Below are 22,459 nucleotides of genomic sequence, written 5' to 3'. Positions count from 1 at the left end.
CTATATTTTTATAATCTTATGACTGATTGACACCTGACCAGCAAACGTCTTTCTTTCGCTATTACAGCAACAACAGTTTTTAACTTTACATTTGTTTTTTTTCACAGAGTTCCCTTCGACCTTTCCTGGTCGATCCATCATCTCGGGCAACTGAATGGCTCAAGGAACACTTGAAAGAATCAAGACTGGAAGTCGTCAACCAACAGGTCAGGAGCCGACCTCCCAGACGTCTGCAGACGTTGAATCATTGTAAAAGTGACGGATTTTATTGTCTGGGATAGGCATCACTGGCTGCATTTATGTATCGCTTTCCTATTGGGCTACAACTTATTTTATATACCTTCGGCCTGACTGCAATAATAGTTTTTACTAAGACTCCATTCTAATGTTGTTGTGCTGATACGGATGGTAATATAACGTGTAAATAGTTGTATTATTGTTTTTGTAGTTTATTTTGTATGTAACTCACCGTAAATATTTCCTGCAGGATGCTAACTTCAGCACAGCAGTAGAACTTGCTGTGCGTTTTGGTAAGACGCTTGTCATCCAGGAAATGGACCATATTGAACCTGTACTCTATCCTTTGTTGCGAGGAGACCTCGTTAGCCTCGGTAAGATATATTTCCTGTTAAAAGTGCTAGGATAACTAATCCGGCTACGTTTTTTCATTTCAGTCAACATATTAAGGATAAAACATTCTGTTATTGTACAAAATTTTGTTAGATAAAAAGAATTAAGACTTTTCGAAGCCAAAATGATCAATCCGTGTGTCTGTTAAATAAATGACTGCACTGTAGGACCGAGGTATGTTGTGCAACTTGGCGAGAAAACCGTCGATTACAACGAAGATTTCCGGTTGTTCATGACAACGAGGAATCCCCACCCTTACATACCGCCTGACGCGGCCAGTATCATATCGGAAGTCAACTTCACTACGACCAGAGCTGGCCTCAAGGGACAGGTATTTCATTAATCTATAACACTCCAAGTTCACATTTCATATGAAAATACGGTTTTAGTGGAATTTATAGCAAGGATACACCACCACATGCTCTGGGTGGGTGTCGAACCTAGGTTCATACGAGCGTCGGCCAAAGGTTCTTACTTCTCGACGATGTCACTTGATGTATTCAATCAATGTGTTTCTAAACGTATGGTGTGTATTTTTTCTGTTATTTCAAACGCTTGACAATTCTGTGTATTCACGCAATACCGCAGTTGTTGGCGTTGACGATTCAAAACGAAAAGCCGGAACTTGAGCAACGGAAGACTCAACTTTTAAAAGAGGAAGAGGAATTGAAGATTAAACTTGCCAAGCTTGAAGATAGCTTGCTAGAGGTATTGCCATAAATAGATAGATGGTTCAAGGTTGAAAGGCTAGAAATGCTGATGTTTTGTTCTGTTTGTGATTGATGAAGGTGGGGGTATTAACTTGGGCGTTATCATGTCTAAATACAGTTGTCTCAGCAACTTAATCACGTATTTGTGTTTCGATTGGTTTATTTAGCAATTGGCAAAAGCGGAAGGCAACATCCTCGAAAACAAAGCCTTGATTGACAGCCTGAATCAAACGAAAGCCAGCAGCCTGACAATAACAGAATCGTTAAAAGAATCTCAGCAGATGGAGGCCTCTCTTGATCAGGTATCGGATAGGAGAATCTTTTGAATTTTTGCGGTTGTCTGAACTTATGAAGGGTTGTAGTGCCTTTTAGCTTGTGAAATAAAGCGTAAAAAGACACTTAATGACTTTAATAATTTAGTTTTATGCTTTTATCTTCGGTTTAGCTATGGTAGATAGTTTACTTCCACAAACATGCAAATCAAATAAACATACACTTCGTGTTTTTTCTACTTATTGCCAAGCCTACTTTGTTTAGTTTTATGAGTTTCTCATCTTATTTCGCAGGAACGAGATGCCTTTTTACCTCTGGCTGATTGCGGCAGTACGATATATTTTGTCATCAGTGATCTGTGCAAGATAAACAACATGTACCGGTTCAGTTTGGCTGCTTTTCTGCGCTTGTTTCAAAAAGCTTTGCTTTTAAAAACGGTAAGTTAACATAAGTTTCTGTATTCAACTTGAACCTTCACTACACTGATCACATTGTTTTACTTCAAGGTTCAAACAACAAACATTAGGTTTTGACATCTAAACTTTTTCAATCGTCAGTGCTACAAATCAAATGATGACCATCGTGGATGCCTCATGAGGAACACCAATAATTCAGTCTGTGACACTGAAGATGAAACAGTTTAGTTTAATAAACGTTTGCTGACATGAGTTTAGTGTCTGTATTTTTTGGGGCTTTGTATTTTTTTATCCAAAAGCACAAAAGTCTGTATTTTGTTTCACGTTTAAATCGTAGGATATGAGCAGCACAGACGCCCGTATCAAGTCACTGAGCAGCAACGTGCAGTGGCTGGTGTACGAGTACGTGGTTCGGTCGCTCTTCAAGCATGACAGACTCATGTTCGCTCTTCATCTCGCACGAGGCACTCGGCCTGAAGTGTTCAAAGAAAAAGTAAGGTTTTCTAGCATTTAATTTATTGAAGCTTTTGAGAAACGATGCGATTTTTACAGTTGGTATTTCAAGTTTTTGACGGTCTTATCTCACAGTGACGGCTGACGATTCACTTTCATAGATTGAAGACTTGTTTTCATGTTAACTTTTGTAATCAGGAATGGGAATACTTCCTTGGCATGATTGTCAGCGATACGATGATTGATAAGAACGAGGGCAAGAAGCAGTCAAGGGAAAACCTACCCGGATGGATTGAGACGGAGAGGTTTGTTTTTGTTTCTTGTGAAGTGTGTTATTTTTGCTTGAAGTTGGACTAAAGAAAGTCTCTTCACCTTGAAATTCTTATCACTAGCACAGTGTGCTGATAGGATTGTGCGCAAAGAAAGTATGTATTTTTTACTGTCAAACTTGAATGTCGTTTAAAATTGATTCGCTTTTACAATATTATGGCCTACTCGTTATGTTTTATTTGTTGATTCTTTTACTTTACACTTACGCTACTCACCTGAAGCCATATTTTGAAGTTTTTTTTTCGGAAACACTGTATTTAAAATACACATGTGACGTCATCATCTTGATCGGTCATGATGAACCTCTTCCATATTTGGCGACGATCACAGATCCCGGACAGTGTCCTCCCTCCGTTCCACGTTCCCATCACTCTACCAGACCTTGAAGTTGGATGACAGTGGAGCATGGATGACCTTCTCCAGAAGTTCGCAGTGTGAGCAAGAGATCCCGCCAGCCATTGCCGCCAAAATATCGCAGTTCCAGCAGGTTACATTTACATCAAACCCTGAATTATTGTAGGGTTGATTTTTCACAGATAATAAAATCGTTACTGGATTGAAAAAGTTGACATAGGGTTATCGTATTTCTACGTCATATCTGAAAAATTTTGCTTGTGCTTTTTTACTTTTGAAAGCGGAAGTGTAAAATACCACAAATAAACGTGAAGCCAATTTCTTCTTTGATGGCACATCAGTCTCCTACACGTCAGCAGTTGTGAACTGGGCATATGGCAGTTGAGCAAGGGACAACTGAGCCAGCAACATTTCAACAAGTGGCTGAAAGTTGGCAAATGAGGAAACTGAGAAAGTGACAACTGAGCAAGCCCAAGCTTAGCATGTCACAAGTCAGCAAAATGAGTTTAACTCGATAATCAAGCAAGTCCGAGCTGAGTAAGTAATTTTCATTTGCTGACTTGGCAGTAGCTGAAATGTACTAGTTTAGTTGAAGCACTTGCTGAATTGTTGCATGCCGAGTGGCATGACGACCATCAGTCTAACTTTGATTTGCATTGAAACTTTAATGAACAGGTGCTGGTTGTCCAAGCGTTGCGTCCTGATCGTCTTCAGAGCGCTATGGTACTTTTCGCTTCCAGAGCGCTCAGCTTGCGTGAGATTTCACCGCCTACAACCAGTCTACGCCGGTTGTATGAATCTGGAAGCACGTTGGCAAATGAACCTATCCTCATCGTTCTCTCTGCCGGTATTTGATTTGTTAAAACAAACGAAATTTGTTGCAAAGTTTGAAACAAGCTGCAATTGCAGCTTATTCCGCCTCAGAAACGATGTCGCTATTAGCTAAATCTTCTGCTACTTCTTTGTGTTCAATTAAATAATAAATTCATTTCGATCATATTATTCCGCTTTCATGTCGTTTTTTTTTTTCAATGTAACTTTCTGGTGACGTTGTCTTGTTTCAAAGACCTTGCACTCTAGGTGCATGCCCATACCAAGCATCCATGCTGTATGTTGATGTTTGCAGGCGCCGATCCTTCCCATGAGCTGCAGGACCTTGCCGGTACAACTGTTGGCGAGGAAAACTATTACCAGGTGGCTTTTTATGAGGCTTTGTGTTCTTTTGTAAAGAAACACTTAGTAATAATAACATTGCAATAGAAAATGCTTGATAATTCCATAGTAGGATGATTATTGTGTGGTGTTGTGAAAAGTATGTGGCAAAATACACGTATCCGTCAAAGTGTGCTGGTATAGCTAAAGTAACCATACAGTAACAGACCTTAGGGAGTTAGTTGTGCTGAGGCTCATACCGTGCATTAAAAAGTAACTTTTTCTATTCCACAGGTTGCGATGGGACAAGGGCAAGCTGACGTTGCCATGCAATTGGTGCGAGAATGTTCGAGAAACGGGCAATGGCTCTGCTTGAAGAATCTACATTTAGTGACAGCCTGGTTGCCTTTGCTCGAAAAGGTACAAGCCACGTTTTGCGTATCTTCATCACATTACCTCGCCGTCGCTAAGTCGTGATTTCAGTCATATCGTTGCGTTTGCAGCAGCTACATTTCTTGAAAACATAACGTTTATACTATTTAGGAACTCAATTCATTAAACAGTCACGAAAACTTCCGACTGTGGTTGACATCCGAAGTTCATCCTAAATTCCCGACTATTCTGCTGCAATCAAGTTTGAAAGTGACATACGAGGTATAACTTTCCCTGTTGTCTGCTTCTTGTTTTTTATATTACTTTTTACAGAGGTTTTTTGAACTAAATTTCAACATCAATCATGATTACTGAAATTGCTTTAAAAAAGTTTCAATTCATTACTATATGTCTGAAAGTTATTGCTTTACATATTTGTGAATAAACAGTAAATTCTTTTCCTTAGGCCCCGCCAGGGATAAAGAAGAACTTATTCCGCACGTACGACAGCTGGACGTCAGAGTTTGTTTCGAAAGGAACAAAGGTTTCGAAACCTTCTGTCACAAGGTCGCAGGTCAGTCACGTGATCGTGGTTAATTTTCTTCCATAGGTTTCATCAACTCGAACGAACCAGTCAAGTGTCTCAGATAGCAAAATCCATCATGTTTACATAGATTCAACGTTTGCAGACGTTGAATCAATGTAAAAATCCGGATTTTGCTGTCTGGGGTGTGATGTTTAGCCGAGAGTAAACTAAAGCACTTCGAGACTGACTTCTTTTATATATTGTGCCATTTTCAGTTAATCACCACTCGCTGTTGCTTTTCACAGCTAACGAACCAATCTTTTTACGTGTGCTGACGTTGAATCAATGTAAAAAAGGAACTGGTTTGTTCACTGAGTTGATATCATAGCGGTGTTCACTCGGTTGCCAGACAGCAAAGTCCGCATTTTTGCATTGATTCAACGTCTGCAGACGTTGAATCAATGTAAACACGATGGATTTTGCTGTCTGGGTGTATGTCATAGAACTTCCCTTTGTCTGCAGGCGCTGTTCGCCCTCGCGTGGTTCCACGCCGTCATGCAGGAACGCCGCAACTTCATCCCGCAGGGTTGGACCAAGTTTTACGAGTTTTCTTTCGGCGACCTCCGAGCTGCTGCCGATATTTCCGATCGTCTCTGTTCCAGTAAGTCTCAAAAGAAATAGCCATCAACCTAAATAAGTGGTGTACAAGTATGAAGATCTTGCTTTACGAAAGCTTGCCATATTTGAGGTATTCTGATTACAAAAATTGCTTATTTTGCATTTGCAGGTCAGGATGTTCAGTGGGATTTCATGCACGGCTTGATGGAGAACGCTATTTACGGCGGGAGAGTGGATAATGTCTTTGACATGAGAGTCTTATCCTCGTATCTGCGGCAATACTTTGATTCCGGAGTTTTATCGGGATCTTCTCGTGGCCGTGGGAAGAGACTGGTGGCCAACATCTCTCTTCCTCATTCTACAAATATTAAGGTCGCGATTTGGATCGAGCTGCTAACTCATCTGAGCATGTCACTACTGATTTATTTGTATTATGCAAAGATCTTTGTATTCTTATTGTATTTACAAATATAAGGCATTTAAGTAACAACATTTTTACACAAACTCCGTTTTCAGTTGAATGTTTTGTTAGTAAGCACTCTTTGGAATAGGCAAATGTAGACGAGTGGTTTCCAATATTATTGCAATCCTAGTTTGACACCTGACCGGGCTAGATTTTTTTCCACATTACTCAGTACTCACCTGTGCCCAGGGCGTAATATATTTGGTGGACATGATTGCCAAAGCAAAGGCGACAGAACAAACGACAACCAGCCATCCACATCCTACGAGTGTCTTAGACTTTCTTGAATGAAAACATGTATTCATATTCCCAGTGCTTGATAACCAAGCAACAGATAACGTTTGACTTAACATGTTACTGTAACTCTGCAGGACTACCAGGATCTTATAGAGCAGTTGCCTGAAGACGACTCCCCGGCTTACTTTGGGCTGCCTGACAATATCGAGAGGTCCGCACAGCGATTTAACTCTGTAAGGGTCATCTCTCAACTGAAGACTCTTATGCGAACAGTTGAAGCTGGTGCCAAATTTGACAGGTGAATGCGGAAGCGTTATCTTAGTGCCTTGATTATAATTTGAATTCAAAAGACCGAGCGTCACCACTGATTGAAACTTCAGTTCAATGTTTAGTATCGATCGCAAACAACTGTGTTTTATTGAGTTGTTTCTGTTGCAGGGAAGCGTGGAACTCGGAGCTTGGGCCGATTCTTCAACTGTGGAAGCGGCTGAACCAAGGCAGCGGTAGCGTCATACACAGCAAGGTGGAAATACCTTCAGTATCTGACGACTCGCCTATTTTGCAATTCGTCTTGCTGGAACGGTTCAACGCTATTCGGCTTGTGCAGAAAGTTCACCAAACCCTGTCAGCTCTCAGCAAAGTCATGCGAGGTAGACGAAAAATAACTGGTCATCGTATTTCGAAACACATCGTCAACTTTTATATGGTTTAGGCTGACTGTCAAATCGTATATAAAATACAAGTGTCTGACTAACTGTATGGATCCAGGCACGCAACTACTAACCAAAGAAGTTCATCAACTCGCCAATTCCATATTGCAGCAAGAAACACCGGTGCAATGGCACAGTATGTGGGAAGGTCCAGACGACCCTATGCAATATCTACATGCCCTTGTTGCTAAGACCATGGCTCTTCAGGTATACAGCTTAATTTAACAATGTAAAGCATCGTTGTAGTGAATACGGATTCAAGTATTTTAAGAAGGTGATGTAATGTTTAAAATCTTCTAGCGTGATGAAACAGTGTGGTTCAATACTTAATTCAATTATTTTTATATAAAACTTAATATATTTTGATTGGTAAAATGCACGTGGAAATTGATTTGAAGAACTGTCGCTTGTCTAAATATTTCGCTGTTTAAGTTTCGCGTCAACAAATTACAAACTTGATTTAGGGGTGGGTGGAGAAAGCTCAAAGGAATGCTCTTCTTGGATCTGAAGACCTTAACCTTGCCGACCTTTTCCACCCTAACACTTTTTTGAACTCCGTTCGTCAGAAGACGGCTCGAGACTCTCACGTGTCTATGGACGAGTTGAAATTAACATGCTCATGGAAAGGAGCTATTTCCACTACTAAAGATAACGTAAAGGTGACTTGCTTGTTGTAATAATTTTGTAAAGCGTTACGTTTCGTGTTTTAAAGTACCGGTACCTTATTAAATTTTGGATATTTTCCGGCAGCCTAGAAACATAGCCTATAGTTGATTGCATGGTCTTAATGGCTAGCGTGGAGGCTACGCCGTTATGGTTTGCCAATCGCAATTGCTCGCGGTTCTAGTGACTACTTATGAGCATTGTGCTGACTGCCAGGGTAGATTGCTTCTTTCTACTTAAAATTTGAGCATTGTCGTTTGCTTATGACGTTTCGTCATGCATGATTGTGTTCAGATTGGCAAGCTGCAGCTTGAGGGTTGCTCCTTCGATGGAATGCGGCTATCGGAGAATCAACGCAATTCTGCCACTGTGTCTGCTGTTCCCACTTGCTTTGTGGCTTGGATACCGAAGGTGAATCATTGTTAATGTTTAGACGCATTTATTTTGGATTTTTGTTTTCAAGTATCTCGGATCTCCTCGTACAAGTCTCAGCTGTCACGTTTTATCATTTCTACCTTCCATAGATACATCTGTTATATTGTGGCGCGAAGCGTTATTGCCCTTTAGCTTTATGTTATGATTGTCGGAAGCAGTTTTTTTTTTAAGGTTTGGTTGGGGTGACCGCTAAGTAGTTTTAAGAGACCGCAAGTGTTTCATTTAAATACCAAAAAATAGCCAAAAAATAGCCATAACTACATACAATCAACGCAACATAAAATGGATTATTCGACAAGGCACAGCTTAAATGATTGTGACAACGACCAAACAGCCTGCCCAACACGGCCGCCAAACAAGTTTGCTGCACAATCAAACAAAGTGTGCTTGTTGCCTTCTGCTTGTTATGTTTCCACACGTAAAAACTGATCATTATTATGCGCCATAAATCAGAAATAAACATTGACGAGTATCGAAGGTGCACTTCTTTTGAGAATAACTCTTTGATTCAGCTGTTGACTAACTGTAAGTGATATGAAATGTTGTACTTCTGTTGTACTTCCTGTTGTACTTCCACTTATTCTTTTTTCCGGACGTGAACTATTGATCGTAGGCTATATTCGTATTAAACAAGACATAGCGAGAAACAACCATTACTTTTCTACTGTGGTTGCAAGTCCAAATTTTGAGAAACCGCTGGAGAAATTTGGGGGACCGTTTCGGTCCCCCAAAACGCCTTAAAAAAAACACTGGTTCGGAAGTAACCTGAACTGTACAATATTCTCCATGTTTGTTTGGGAATAAATTGTCTCAAACAAAATTAAGGTGTTTCTTAGAACGTTTTTTGCATGCCAGTTTGTTTGTGAGGTTATCATACAGCGTTGACCAGTAAAAAATATCGATCGTGTTTCTATCAATCATTTAAACAAAAAATCTCAATGAAATTAAAGTTTAGTCAAACGCAAGACATACCCTGTCTGATTATGACATCTATTATGTTTTCAACATACATTACAACCGTGTTCTGTTGTTGCAGGATTCACCAGGCCCATACAGCCCAAGCGAGACCATATCACTTCCAATATATACAAGTTCCACCAGGGAGACTATCGTCACCTGTCTAGACGTTCCCTGCGGTGGCCAGCACAATACTTGGGTGCAGTGTGGAGCAGCGCTTCTTCTTCAGCAGCATTGATGTCTTTATCGTTGAATTAGAAGTATCAGGAACTAGAAGCTAATAAGAAGTAAAAGGAACCGAAATTTCCATTACTTTGAAACCCTATCCTAGAATGTCGCAGTTCAGTCTGTGATTAAGCCACTGTATAATATTGAAATAGGCTACGAGCCACTTCGAGTCAACTTGGCGCATTGTTTGATTTGTTGTGAATAGGGAGGATTCACTGACTCACTGTACTTTTTACTGAAAATGAATGAGTGTATTTTGTCATTTCATATCACTTACTATTCTAGCCTGTATGCTGTGAATTTATGTGGTGTTGTATAAGTAGGCCTATTCTGCAATATGCATACTTGCATAGCCTAGGCTACACTGAAACTGCTTTTTAAAGTTTGATAAGAATATCACAAAAGCTTTCTTAAAATGCTATATATTTTTTTCACGGAAAGTTACAGTGTGATTGCACAAAATCTTGTTGTAAGCCTACAATAATAGTTTTATATAATTTATTTAGGGTTCTGTGTTTGAGTATAGGCTTGGTCTATCTTGCTATGAGTCTTTAAACTTTATTGCAGGTAAATTGTAATTAGAACATTGTGTATCATCGCCAGTGTCAGTTGTGTTTTGACGCAAAACAGCGAATCTCCTCTGTCGGATATCGCCACTGGCGCACGGCGCTTCAGTTCGGCAACGCAAACTCTACTTGTTTGTAATTGATCTCACAACTCGTTTTGCTTCCTACCAACAGTCATCAAACATCGGAAGTTCTCACCTTCGCAAGCCAGCGACATAACGTCGATCAACGGATGCGAGGACTGGTCATCTTTACCCTGCGATGTTATAGATTAGTGTGTTAGACAATTTACTATTTTCATAACTTAGGCTTGACAGTTGTAATCTTATTGATGAATGTATTTTATATTGTCAGAAATAAAATAGAAATACCGATTGGTTTGGTTAAATCTATTACGCTTTGTTGCTGTAGCCCGAGCTTTTTCTACCTCCAGAATAAAACACAACGTGTGTTGGTCTGTTGGAACTAAATGTCTGAAGATCGCAGAGGATTAGGCCTACTGGCTTGGTAGCTTACCGATTATGTGTGTAGAGGAAGGTCGGGTTAGTTGATCCACCCCTTTTAATTCTTAAATGTAGTGAGGTAACCACATTTTATCATCACGTGATCTTAAAGTTTCGCATCGCGTGGTCTCCAGTCTGGTTTGAGTTGACGATTGATATTATATGTGGTGGCGGTGCTGAAGTTAAAAAGTTGTGTTTTGACTTTGGAAAGTAGATTTTCAAAATATAGGTATGTCCAATAATATTTTTTTATACTTAGTTACTGAGAGAGTTTCATTTAATTTGTTTGGTAGCTTACCAAACAAGCTACGTTCTGAATAAAAAGCGGCATAGTGTGCCATGAAGTTTTGCGGTGGTTTTAGCATTTTCATGGCGGTATAGTTGAGGTGTTAGTTGAGCCACTGCCTTCGGTGTTAGTTGAGCCAGTGTAAAAAGGGCGTTATAATGCTTACGATACCTCTGTACCGACTGCTGTCTCGTATTCGTCACCAGCCGGTATTCTGCGGTGCAGTGCAGTCCAACGTTTTCATAATTCTGGACTGTTTAGCCTACTTTCAAGTTTTAATATTTTTAGCATTGCGTCTGGCAGCACTCGCTAAGGATGACTGATTTCGCCTATAAAACAGACTGGTGTGGTAATCTTTTTCCTTTTTCAATCAACACACTTCTGATGGAATGACGTGACGTTTCTGAATCCGCCTTGATCGCTTCACACGTGGCGTAATACAAGATGTACTTCCTGATACCAACAATCTAGTGTCGTTGTCAGCCACCCCAGGAATGTTACAATGGTGCCTCCGAGTAAATTTTCTGAACTCACGACCTGAAACAAAGACATCAACGCCACCTGGTAATGTACCACGTTTTTGCAAAAAAAAATTTAACTTCTGTGATTACTTCCTACTGTAGTCAAAATGCATAGTTTTTAACTTCTATTTCTATGTACCTTATCCTTGTGGTTGCCATAGAAACCACCGCATGCTAATTTGTTTTAACTTTCTGTAATTATCTCCTACTGTAGTTTATATGCATAGTTTCTAACTTCTATTCTCAAGGTACCTTATTCTTGTGGTTGCTATAGAAACTACTGCATGCAAAAATTTTTTTAAAATATCTCTAATCATCTAGCAGCCTACTGCACAACTGCAGCCTATAGTAATCATTTTAAACCATTTATAATTTCTATTCCATGGTACCTTATTCTTGTGATTGCTATAGAAACCACTGCATGCAAAACTTTTTTTAAATACCGTATCTGTAATGTCAACTAACTACGTCATGACGTCTCACTGCGCTCTGGTCAACTGCCAGCGCAAATATTTCTGTGTTTATATAAGCAAACGCCATCTTGTATGTCATACGCTACCTACACCTACTGTATTGTTTCATATGCTGCAAACTCACTTGTCAGCCTACCGATTTTATCTCGGTATGTAACCTACATCACAGCCTCGTACACCGCTTCAGCCTGCGTTTGTCGCTATTTTTCATACAGTACCTTACGTCCTGGACAAGACGTCAAAACTGCATCCATTTTTTTCATTCTACAGTCACTCGTTTAACTACAGTCATGTGACGTTGCAACAACTTTTTATGCTCGTGTTTGTCTTTTTTTTAATGAGTGTTGAGCCTACTCAGTACCCATGTACTACGACTCTCATAGTTTCATGCCTAGTATCCTACCGATCATCAGCCGGCATTTGTCGCCATGACCACCTCATGCCTTGTAAATTTAACAACTTGTATGCCTGCATGTATCGCTATATATTTTTTTCATTATGTGTCCCATCATCAGCCGGCGTCTGCCGCCATGGCACTGCCATGCAACATATTGCAACTGCTTGTATCCCCGCATGCATCGCCATTTTTTTTGTAATGTGTCCTTATACTGCTTATGCGTTACATTCTAGCGGGCGCTACTTTATATCAATTTTGTTTCAGACGTGCCCATCAACACGGTTGCTGCGAGACTTGATGCGCGACTTCAAGGGACTTCAATACAGCACCACGATGATGTCACGACAAGCTCACTGATGAGACCACTTCAACATGGCACCACAGCACCCCATGTTCTTCACGACTTGCACTGAGTTGAACAGTCCCTCATTACATACCTCAACACGAGATGCCTCCACGGAGATGATATCAATACGGCTATTCACAGCCGCCGACGCAACCAATATGGTCAACCCCATATCTGCCGCTAGTTCCTGCGACACACCACGACAGCAATCTGCAATTGCTGCATCGTTCATCATTCAAGCCTTCTCTGCGTCAGAAGCACACCGCGACATTTCAAGCCTTCTCCACGTCAGAAGCACACGTCGACGTCAACGAAACCAGTGCCGTTATGTGCGCCACTTCCGACATGCAATCGCTGCATTGTCACACAGCTTGCAATTATACAAGCTTGCTTCTTTCGTGTCATATTCGTCCATATCAACGGACTCACAACTCAACAGCTGTCGTGCTCGTCACCCATCAATGGACTACTAACTGAACTGCTTATCACCTGCTGTCATGCTCATCAGATATCATCGAACTTCCACATCAACTGCTGTCTCGTCCTCCCTCATCAAAATACTCGAACTAATAGTATGACTTTGGAACATCCTGTCTCGCACAATCGCGCGCGCACACCGTTAGGCTACATACACATTTTTTTACCTTTCTAGTTTGCTTTCATGGGTGTCAGGTCCTATCTCTTCGGAGGCAGGACATGGACAGCCATGGACGCTTACCTGTTTGTATACATGCTTAATTTTTTCTCTAAACACGCTTGTAAATTTTTTTCTCTCATGGCTGATTTTACAGTTGCGCCTCAGTATTCAATTTCAGTTTCTAACCCTCAATCATAACTTAATTTGTTTTCGTCATTCACGACATCTCTCCTACGTTTTAATGTCGTTCTGACTGGGGCCAACGTATGTACCGACTGCTGTCTCGTATTCGTCACCAGCCGGTATTCTGCGGTACAGTCCAACGTTCTCATAATTCTGTACTGTTTAGCCTACTTTCAAGTTTTAATATTTTTAGCATTGCGTCTGGCAGCACTCGCCAAGGGTGACTGATTTCGCCTATAAAACAGACTGGTGTGGTAATCTTTTTCCTTTTTCAATTAACACACTTCTGATGGAATGACGTGACGTTTCTGAATCCGCCTTGATCGCTTTACACGTGGCGTAATACAAGATATACTTCCTGATACCAACAATCTAGTATCGTTGTCAGCCACCCTTAGAAGCATTCAACCAGTCACACCAGGAATACATTGCAGCCGTTGGATAAGTCTGTTTACGGTCTAATAAATCCCTTTGAACCACATAAAACTCAACAAAGGCACATAAAATTAGTCAAGCTTTAATAAAATGGTGTTATTTGGATGCCGTAGCAATACCTTCATTATTTGATGTGTACATTGAGTTACGAGCGACTCTTGGAACAATTGTTAACCTGTTTTCATATATTGATATTATTACTTTAAATACAAACTAAGGCTTGGCAAAGAAACATGGTTAAATTTGTGTTTTCAAAAATAATAAATGCGGCTCAACTAACCCTCACCGTGGTGTTAGTTGAGCCATTTGACTATTAGTTTTTAAACACCTGTGGACCCGGTTGTCGTCGTTCGATAAGGCTTGTACTTCCTACAGATATTGTTTAATATACGTAGGATGTAAAGCACTGTGAATGAAGAAATGAAAGCAACTCACATAAAAAAAAATTGCAAAAATGCGAAAAGTGGCTCAACTAACCCGACCTTCCCCTACCAAACGTTAACCAAACGCATAGTAGACCATGATCAGTGTTTTTTGCCATGCAAAACACACTTTGTATAGCCTACCTTGCCATAAAATATATGAAGTGTATTTTTCAGAAAATATTGTAACACGGCTAGTAGCTATAGCCTACCTGTAGGATCCGTCTACCACAGGAAAACTATTCCGATCTAGCTTTAATAAGTGAGGTTTGAAGACAAAGTTACATAGCCTGCTTCTTTTTACAATTAAGTCTGCATTTGTGAATCTATTTGTAATATCTGTGCATACAACACTTTTATTAGCACGAAGCCGTTTGCACAGTCATTCACTTACATGAGACAAACTGCTGGTCAGGTGACCTCAAGTTCAATGAATACACGTGGAAGACATTCAACCGTAATAAAATAATAAGGCAGTGTTGCAGGGGTTGGCTACATATAGAACACTATTGGGTGACTTGAGTTCATTTCTTTGCTTTAGTTTGTTGTTTATTAGGCTATTTTGCAAAAAAAATTATTTTTTTAGAAATAGGCTAGATCAGTGGTTCTCACCCTTTTTCATAGCGGGGACCAAGTTTAAAACCTAAATTTTGTAAAAGGCCACAAAAAAATGCAATTTAATGTAAAACTTGATGTTAGCTTTAACTTTAAATAAGTTCCCCCAAAACAAGGTGTAGGCTACTATATTGAAAGATAGCCTACAGTAGGCTACTCTAATGCTGGTTAAATATAATTGATGGTCCGTCAATCGGTTGTGACATTTGGATTTAATAACCTAGCTTACCAATCATTTTGCTGAAAAGTGCTTCACACATGTAGCCGTGTGAGCACAATTTTGCCCCCCCCCCCCCGAAATCCACAAGTGGGCTCCTATGTTTAGTCATCACTTCTTAAAATAAGACTAGAAAGCGTGCAGGGCCGCAAACTCATTCAATGTGGGTAAAAAATTTACATTTATCATTTTAGCAAAGAGTAAACAACTCTTTAAAAAAATTAACTTAGTTAATAGGCTATGTCAACAATGCAGTAGGCTATGAGCGGATCTAGAAAAAAGTTGGGTAAGAATCAGAGTTTTAACAAAAAACTTATAACATAAATGAACAATGCAAAATAATATCTGAAAAAGTAGAATTGATAGGGGTGTGGACTGTGGAGGGGCTTGCTCCCAGACAATTTTGACAAATATGATCTTGCTTTGGTTACTTTTTATGCATTTAAAAATTCATTTACGACCACAGAAAAATTTCAATAACTTATTTCTTGAAAGTTTGCATAGCCTATCCCTAGCCTATGTGTGGTAGCCTATAGCCTTTCAGTAGGTTAGAACTTGGAAATTTATCGCAGGAGTCCCCACCTTCACCGATAGCATTTTCACTTCATAACTAAACTCTCGATTAACATTGAAATTTATCAACAGGTACAGGGTCCTGAACCTAAGTTGTAGCCTATTGAACCAAATATAGAGGTATTTTTCAATGCATTGGCTATAAAGTTAGGATAGCTAATTGGCCTACTTTCCCTCTAAGACTTGACTTTAAAAGTAAAGTAAATGATCACATTTGAGTGCTTGCGTTAGCTTCACATCTGACTTCAAATCTAGTGGCTGCAGCTGAGAATCATTGGGGGCTGTGGCTGCGTCTATATTGTCATACGTGTGTTACGGCCAATCTCTGTACAAATCAAACGTCATATAAAACCGTTCAAGTCTACTGAATATTACGTCATGGAAGTTGCTAGAAAATGTGCCAAAATTGCACCAGCGTTCATAAGAATTGTGTCAAACCTGTCAGACCTGTTTGGGCCTGTTTAAACAGGAAATATTACATCAGCTTTAAACACCTGTTGGAATGACTTCATAATTGTCTTTCATTATTGCGTCACAGTACTGCATACGTGAATTTGAGATATTGCTATCTATTCTGGTCATTCGTAAAATGATTGTTTGAAAGTTGGCCGCACATTTAACTGTTGGCTTAGTGCTTGCTAGCTGGACAAAGGTTCCGTCTTTTATCCAAGTAATTTGTATTGTAGTGACAGTTTTTAGGTGTACGGCGTTGCACCAGTCATTTCGATAGCCTCGGGCTAATTTTACTGGAATACACTTTTGAATAGACGTTTCGAAAGTGTGTTTATTTTTAGGTCATTGCATGCAGACGAACGGATTTGGGAATCTTACGTTACAATTTTCCCACGAAGAGATTATGGTTTACCGCTGTGACCATAAAAAATAAAAGACGAAGTTAGTTAGTTGGTAGGCCAAGAAGCACTTAGAAGCAAAGAAATAATAAAAGAAGATCTTATTGGTTGGTAGTCTAAAGAAGCAAAGAAAATTAAAGACATTTCTTCTCGGTAGGCAACTGAAGAACTTTAAGCTAAAAAGTAAAGACATTTCTTCTCAGTTTGGTACAGAAGAAAAATAACTTTGACATTCATTGGCAAGAAAGAAGATTAAAGGCAATCCATCTGTGCTTGAAGATTCAAGTGGAAGAATCCAAGCAAGTTTTGTGGACGTTTGGACTTCACATACTCGTACAGCTACGGTATCGTGCATTTAATATTTTTTTGTATTTTTACGGTCTTTGCAGTTAAGTTTTTTATAACTACTGTAATTTTGTGTGTTTGTGTAACTTAATTTTTTAATTGTTAAATTTAGCCCTAACATTTAATATGTCTACACTCGGTGGTGACAGGGACTCGACCGCCGTCGACTCGACTGAGTTTAAGCCTGATGATGTTCTTTGCGGTCGGGCAGGCCATTCTGGGGAGGGACCCATTAACGATGAGGCTAAGTCAGTTCGAGAGGCCCGGCATCTTAGACGGGATATTTTGACTCAAATTGGGAAACTTTCTGTGGCCCTAGGTTCTTTGAGTGATAAGCAGGAACTGTTAATTTTTCGATCTAACTTATCTACTTTAGAAGAGGAATTACGGCATTTCCATGCTCTTTTGAGTAAAATTGTTAACTCTGCAATCTTGGCAGAACTTCGTGATAGGGTAGATCCCGAATTTAACTCGTTAAAAAATAACTTCGAACAAAAAGAAAGTGAGTTGTCAGATAGGTTGGATGCTGACATACATCCTGAGGATAGCGCCTCAAATGTAAGCACTAGGATGTCTGAGAGCTCGTCACGGATAGTTGCACAAATTAACCTACAGTTAAGACGAGAGGAGCTCCAGATCCAAGCTGAGGCCGAAGCGAGAGCTGCTGAGGCCGCCGCGAGAGCTGAGGCCGAAGCAAGAGCTGCTGAGGCCGCCGCGAGAGCTGAGGCCATACGAGCTGAGGCCATCGCGAGAGCTGAGGCCGAAGCGAGAGCTGCTAAGTTCGCACTCAAAGACGCTCAGTTGAGGGCCGAACAACGTAAAGAGGTAGTTTTAGCTGAATATCGTTCTGAGTTGGGCTCCCGGCGTAGCTCTAGGAAGGGCTCTTCTAGGCATTCCAGAAGTGAACATCAATCACAGTTTAATTTTCCTAACCTTTTCCACACGCCTGTTCAATCCGTAAGTGGACCTGTACAATCCACATGTTTTCCAGCTGTTTCAGGAGGTCTCGGGGCCGCGGCTAAGGGTATTCCGAAGGCTGTAGAGCCAAGGTCTGCAAATTACAACCGAACTCCTCCCCCAGAGCGTACAGGTCACGGGGCCGCCATTAGCAGTAATGCTTTGCCCCCTTCACAGTTTTCTGCGCCGCTAGTTTTTGATCGCCCAGCTACACGTAATTTAGGTGGTTGTGAGAGGCGTATCGTGTCTCCTGATTTTAACGTGTTTGAGGATCGTGATCAGGCTGTGCATGTGACTGAGCCCACTCAGCCCCTTAAGGGATATAGCTTGTCTTCTCCCGCTAAATCGAGTTCTCAACAGCAGGATTGCTTTTTTGAATACCAAAATAGTAGGACGTTCTTCGATAAGGCGGCTTTGATTGGTTACGATGGTAATAATATGCCATTTATCTTCTTTAAAAATCGTGTTACGGCCTTAATGGCAGCTTCGCCCTTTAAGGGAACTCGTTTGACTTTGTTGCAAGCAGCTTGTGTTAGAACAGCTGCACAAACGATTGCTAATTTGGTTTCCGACACTCCTGGCTTGTCAGAGGAAGACAGGATAGAAATGTCGTTATCTCGCTTGTCCCAACGTTTTGGAGTTCGTGGAGGTCTTTTCGCAGAACCAGAAATTAGAAAGTATCGCTATGGTAGCAAATTGACTTCTATCTCTTCCAGTGATTTGAAAGAGTTTAAAGATGAATTGTCGCAGTGTTTGCTTTACGCGAAAGCTTATGGTCAGCGTGATAAATTAGAAGGACGTTTTGTTTTGGATTTGGCTAAGCGACTCCCGTTTGACGCTAAGCAGCGTTATCTTGACTTTTTAGGTGATCAGTATGGTAGCACTGAGGAACCTACCTTTCAGAGTTTGTTTGATTTTGTAGTACGGGAGGAAACGCGCAAGTCGACTGATTTTAGCATTATGCTAATGGGCGATTCTGGTGAGTCGCAGCAATTTAAAAAGTTTGGCAAAGGAAAATTGCCTTCATGTCCGGTTAGGCAGACGTCGGTAAAACCCCATGATAATGTGATTTCAGGGAGTTCGCAGTACTCGACTGCTGTTGGCGCACCGCGCGGCGGTGTGGCCAGACGTAGTGACATACCGGCATGTTTTTGTTGTTCATCACGTGGTCAAGTTGAATATCATTTTTTGTCTAATTGTAAAGAATTTTTGCGCTTGACACCTAAAGGTCGGAGAAATGTCATTGTGAAAGCTGGAAAATGCTTGAACTGTTTGCGCCAGCATATGGTTAAGGACTGTAATCATGCAAACAACTGTCGTCAGTGTGGGCCTAACAACGATAGGAAACACTATTTTCTTCTGCATGATTTTTATGTGACGTCACGTGATTCTCTGGATTTGGTCGGTAAAGATGAGGCTGGTGCCAGAGTTCCTGTGCGTAATGTTAAGATTGGAAATGTTAAAGCAGCCTTTAACCGCGTTACTGCTGCTCGTGTTTTGAATCCAATGACTGGCAAATCGAAGTTGGTGTATTGTCAGCATGATCCTGGTTCGCAGTTGACCTTTGTTTCGAGTGACTTGGTGTGCGAACTTGGTCTTAAACCGTATGATAAAGCGTCGTTTAAAATGGATACTCTGGCTGGTCAGAAACCTACTTGTGCTGACCTTGTTAAACTCAACATCCAGTCGTTAGAGACTGATGAACTGTTTTGTGATATAACCTCGGTGGTTAACCCAGCTTGGGCTGACGATGTTAAAACTTTACCCCATAAACAAGATTTAAGTGGTTTCCGTCATTTTCATGACGTGAATATGTTTCATTTGAATGATTGTAGTACTGTAGATGTACTGATTGGCAACGACAACGCTTATTTGATGTGTGCAAAAGAAGAGCGTGTTGGTGACAATCGTAGTGAACCGCATGCTTTGCTCACTCCTCTCGGTTGGTTGGCTTGTGGTGGTAAGTCACCCTTAGTTGAAAGCGTTGCTAAAGTGTGCAGAGTGCAGACGTCTTCAGAGTCGGATGTCATCTCTGGCTTTCAGCGTAAAATTGAGTCTCGTGATATGGAAATAGCAGACCTGAATAAAGTCATTCAGGATTTGACTTTGCAAAATGAAACCTGTGAATTGTCTCGCAATGATATTTTGGCTAGAGAACTTGTCGCACCGAATATTGAGTTGAAAGATGGTCGATTTGAGATACCTGTACCGTTGAAGGAAGATATTGATTTACCTAACAATTTTGTGTTGGCGTCAGATAGAGCTGCTGCTTTAAAGAAGAAGGCTTTAAAACAATCTGAATTCCGAGGAACTTGTGTAAATGATGTAATGTCTTCTTGTCCTGAATTGTCTGACTTGTTAAACCCTCTGGCAGATGTCTTGGCTAGATTTCGGCTTGAAAGATTTGGTTTCATGGCTGATGTGACCAAATACTTTTTTCACATTTTGGACTCTTCGATTCGTAAGCCCAATTTCATTGAACTGCTTACGTACACCAGTAGTGCCGTTCGGATCGTGAACGAACGCCCTTTGGTACCTTTGAGTGACGACCCTAGGGATTTTACTGTCATCACCCCTGCCTCACTTTTGACCCCATACTTAGACCCATACTGTGCTGTTGGGCAACCACATGATCGTGACCAATTAAGAAGGGATTATCGGTTCAATTTGTCACTTTCTCAGCAGTTTTGGAGTAAATGGATCGATTTTTACTTGCCAGGTCTTCAGGGCCGGAAAAAATGGCTAAAAATGGCCGATAATTTGGAGCCTGGTCAACTTGTAGTGGTAGGTTCTCTCCAAGACATTGGTAAACGTGGGAAGTATCAACTTGGGAGGGTGCATGAGGTAGTTCCACAAATTAGGAAAGGGAAGCCTGTGGTTCGTAGAGCCAAAGTTGCCGTCTGCAACTATGATGAGAGTACGGGGAAAGTAAAAGTAGACTACGTGTTGAGGGATATTTCGTGCCTCGCCCCCGTAAAGAACACCTAAGTGTTAGGGTTTGAGCCTGGTTTTGTCTGCGGTGGCCGATACTTGTCTGAGCCCGGAACAGTCGGTTATTATCGCAACTATTGTATATAGCGTCATTTTAGCGTGTACCTATGGTACCAATTTCATGTATCGTCGTGTATTATTCCGTATTGCTGTTCATTCTTTGCATGCCCTTTGTATTTGCGTATTAACTTAAACGTGAGTGATTCAAACAATTTGTGTATCATGTGTTTTTATTCATTGGCTCACGATTGTCCTTCAATTCTTTTTTAGTTATGCCATGTTAGACTGTCATAACTAGGGGCCGCTATGTTACGGCCAATCTCTGTACAAATCAAACGTCATATAAAACCGTTCAAGTCTACTGAATATTACGTCATGGAAGTTGCTAGAAAATGTGCCAAAATTGCACCAGCGTTCATAAGAATTGTGTCAAACCTGTCAGACCTGTTTGGGCCTGTTTAAACAGGAAATATTACATCAGCTTTAAACACCTGTTGGAATGACTTCATAATTGTCTTTCATTATTGCGTCACAGTACTGCATACGTGAATTTGAGATATTGCTATCTATTCTGGTCATTCGTAAAATGATTGTTTGAAAGTTGGCCGCACATTTAACTGTTGGCTTAGTGCTTGCTAGCTGGACAAAGGTTCCGTCTTTTATCCAAGTAATTTGTATTGTAGTGACAGTTTTTAGGTGTACGGCGTTGCACCAGTCATTTCGATAGCCTCGGGCTAATTTTACTGGAATACACTTTTGAATAGACGTTTCGAAAGTGTGTTTATTTTTAGGTCATTGCATGCAGACGAACGGATTTGGGAATCTTACGTTACAATTTTCCCACGAAGAGATTATGGTTTACCGCTGTGACCAACGTGTTGCAAATATTTTATCAGGAGCAGGAAAGATTTGATACCGGTTAATGCGACTTTTGAATTCATTAATCGTGTCGCTAATAAGCCTAGTGTACTTTCGAATGATCCGTTGACTTGGTGCTTTGGTTTAAAGTTCACTTCAGTATGTTTATTTTTTCTGCTGGCGAATGAGCAAAAATATAGCCTACATAACACAATTAACAAAAATAATTCGCACGGCAAGGATGGCAGCGAAAGACCAAAAGATCACCAAAGTTAGCTGCCACCTAAACTATAGCATGGCTTAACCAACGAATGGCAGTGAACACGAGCACGTCTTCATAATCAGCATTAATATGAGTAGTTCCACTTTGTAGTCTTGAGAAGTTCTCTTTCCACTCCGAGCTCCATTGGTGGTCCGCCCAGGTAGCCGCACTAATCGATTGAAAACTCTATAATATGTGTGTATAAACACGCAGGGTGAAACGTGAATGTGAATTTATTCTTTTGCTTGAAAAACGTTTGCAAAAATAATTCAGTTCAGTTGTATATAGTTCAGTTGTATCACTGTACGTGATAGCTTTTGTTTTGACTAGAACTGTTTCAAACAGAGCTGATCCAAAATTTGTTGCCTTGTGATCCTTAATTTCGTTACAGCCAATTCGTTTGTTGTTACGACACAAAAAAGAAAAAAAGTCGGTTACCAATTCACCAAGGGCGGGAAGTTCTGACTTCACTTGCGATGTTTATGCGCCGTTTA

At 40.6% G+C, this 22,459-nt stretch overlaps 1 protein-coding gene across 1 annotated transcript in view; it reads left to right on the top strand.

The window, feature by feature from the left end:
- LOC145779928 (cytoplasmic dynein 2 heavy chain 1-like) overlaps positions 1-10,467 on the top strand; it is a 40,167-nt gene extending 29,700 nt beyond the window's left edge. The window contains exons 62-83 of the mRNA XM_082591610.1: positions 108-206; positions 488-611; positions 798-961; positions 1,219-1,338; positions 1,508-1,642; positions 1,907-2,050; positions 2,367-2,522; positions 2,681-2,787; positions 3,143-3,299; positions 3,842-4,013; positions 4,293-4,360; positions 4,613-4,738; positions 4,862-4,972; positions 5,157-5,264; positions 5,739-5,877; positions 6,004-6,206; positions 6,669-6,832; positions 6,973-7,184; positions 7,303-7,451; positions 7,709-7,903; positions 8,202-8,318; positions 9,379-10,467. Coding sequence (XP_082447736.1) covers positions 108-206; positions 488-611; positions 798-961; positions 1,219-1,338; positions 1,508-1,642; positions 1,907-2,050; positions 2,367-2,522; positions 2,681-2,787; positions 3,143-3,299; positions 3,842-4,013; positions 4,293-4,360; positions 4,613-4,738; positions 4,862-4,972; positions 5,157-5,264; positions 5,739-5,877; positions 6,004-6,206; positions 6,669-6,832; positions 6,973-7,184; positions 7,303-7,451; positions 7,709-7,903; positions 8,202-8,318; positions 9,379-9,537 — 3,129 coding nt within the window. The 3' untranslated portion in view covers positions 9,538-10,467. The remainder of the gene's footprint in view (positions 1-107; positions 207-487; positions 612-797; positions 962-1,218; positions 1,339-1,507; positions 1,643-1,906; positions 2,051-2,366; positions 2,523-2,680; positions 2,788-3,142; positions 3,300-3,841; positions 4,014-4,292; positions 4,361-4,612; positions 4,739-4,861; positions 4,973-5,156; positions 5,265-5,738; positions 5,878-6,003; positions 6,207-6,668; positions 6,833-6,972; positions 7,185-7,302; positions 7,452-7,708; positions 7,904-8,201; positions 8,319-9,378) is intronic.
- Positions 10,468-22,459: the final 11,992 nt, after the last annotated feature.

Source organism: Aplidium turbinatum, chromosome 11 (assembly GCF_918807975.1).
Source record: "Aplidium turbinatum chromosome 11, kaAplTurb1.1, whole genome shotgun sequence".
NCBI lineage: Eukaryota > Metazoa > Chordata > Ascidiacea > Aplousobranchia > Polyclinidae > Aplidium > Aplidium turbinatum.
This window is presented reverse-complemented; position numbering and strand designations above follow the sequence as displayed.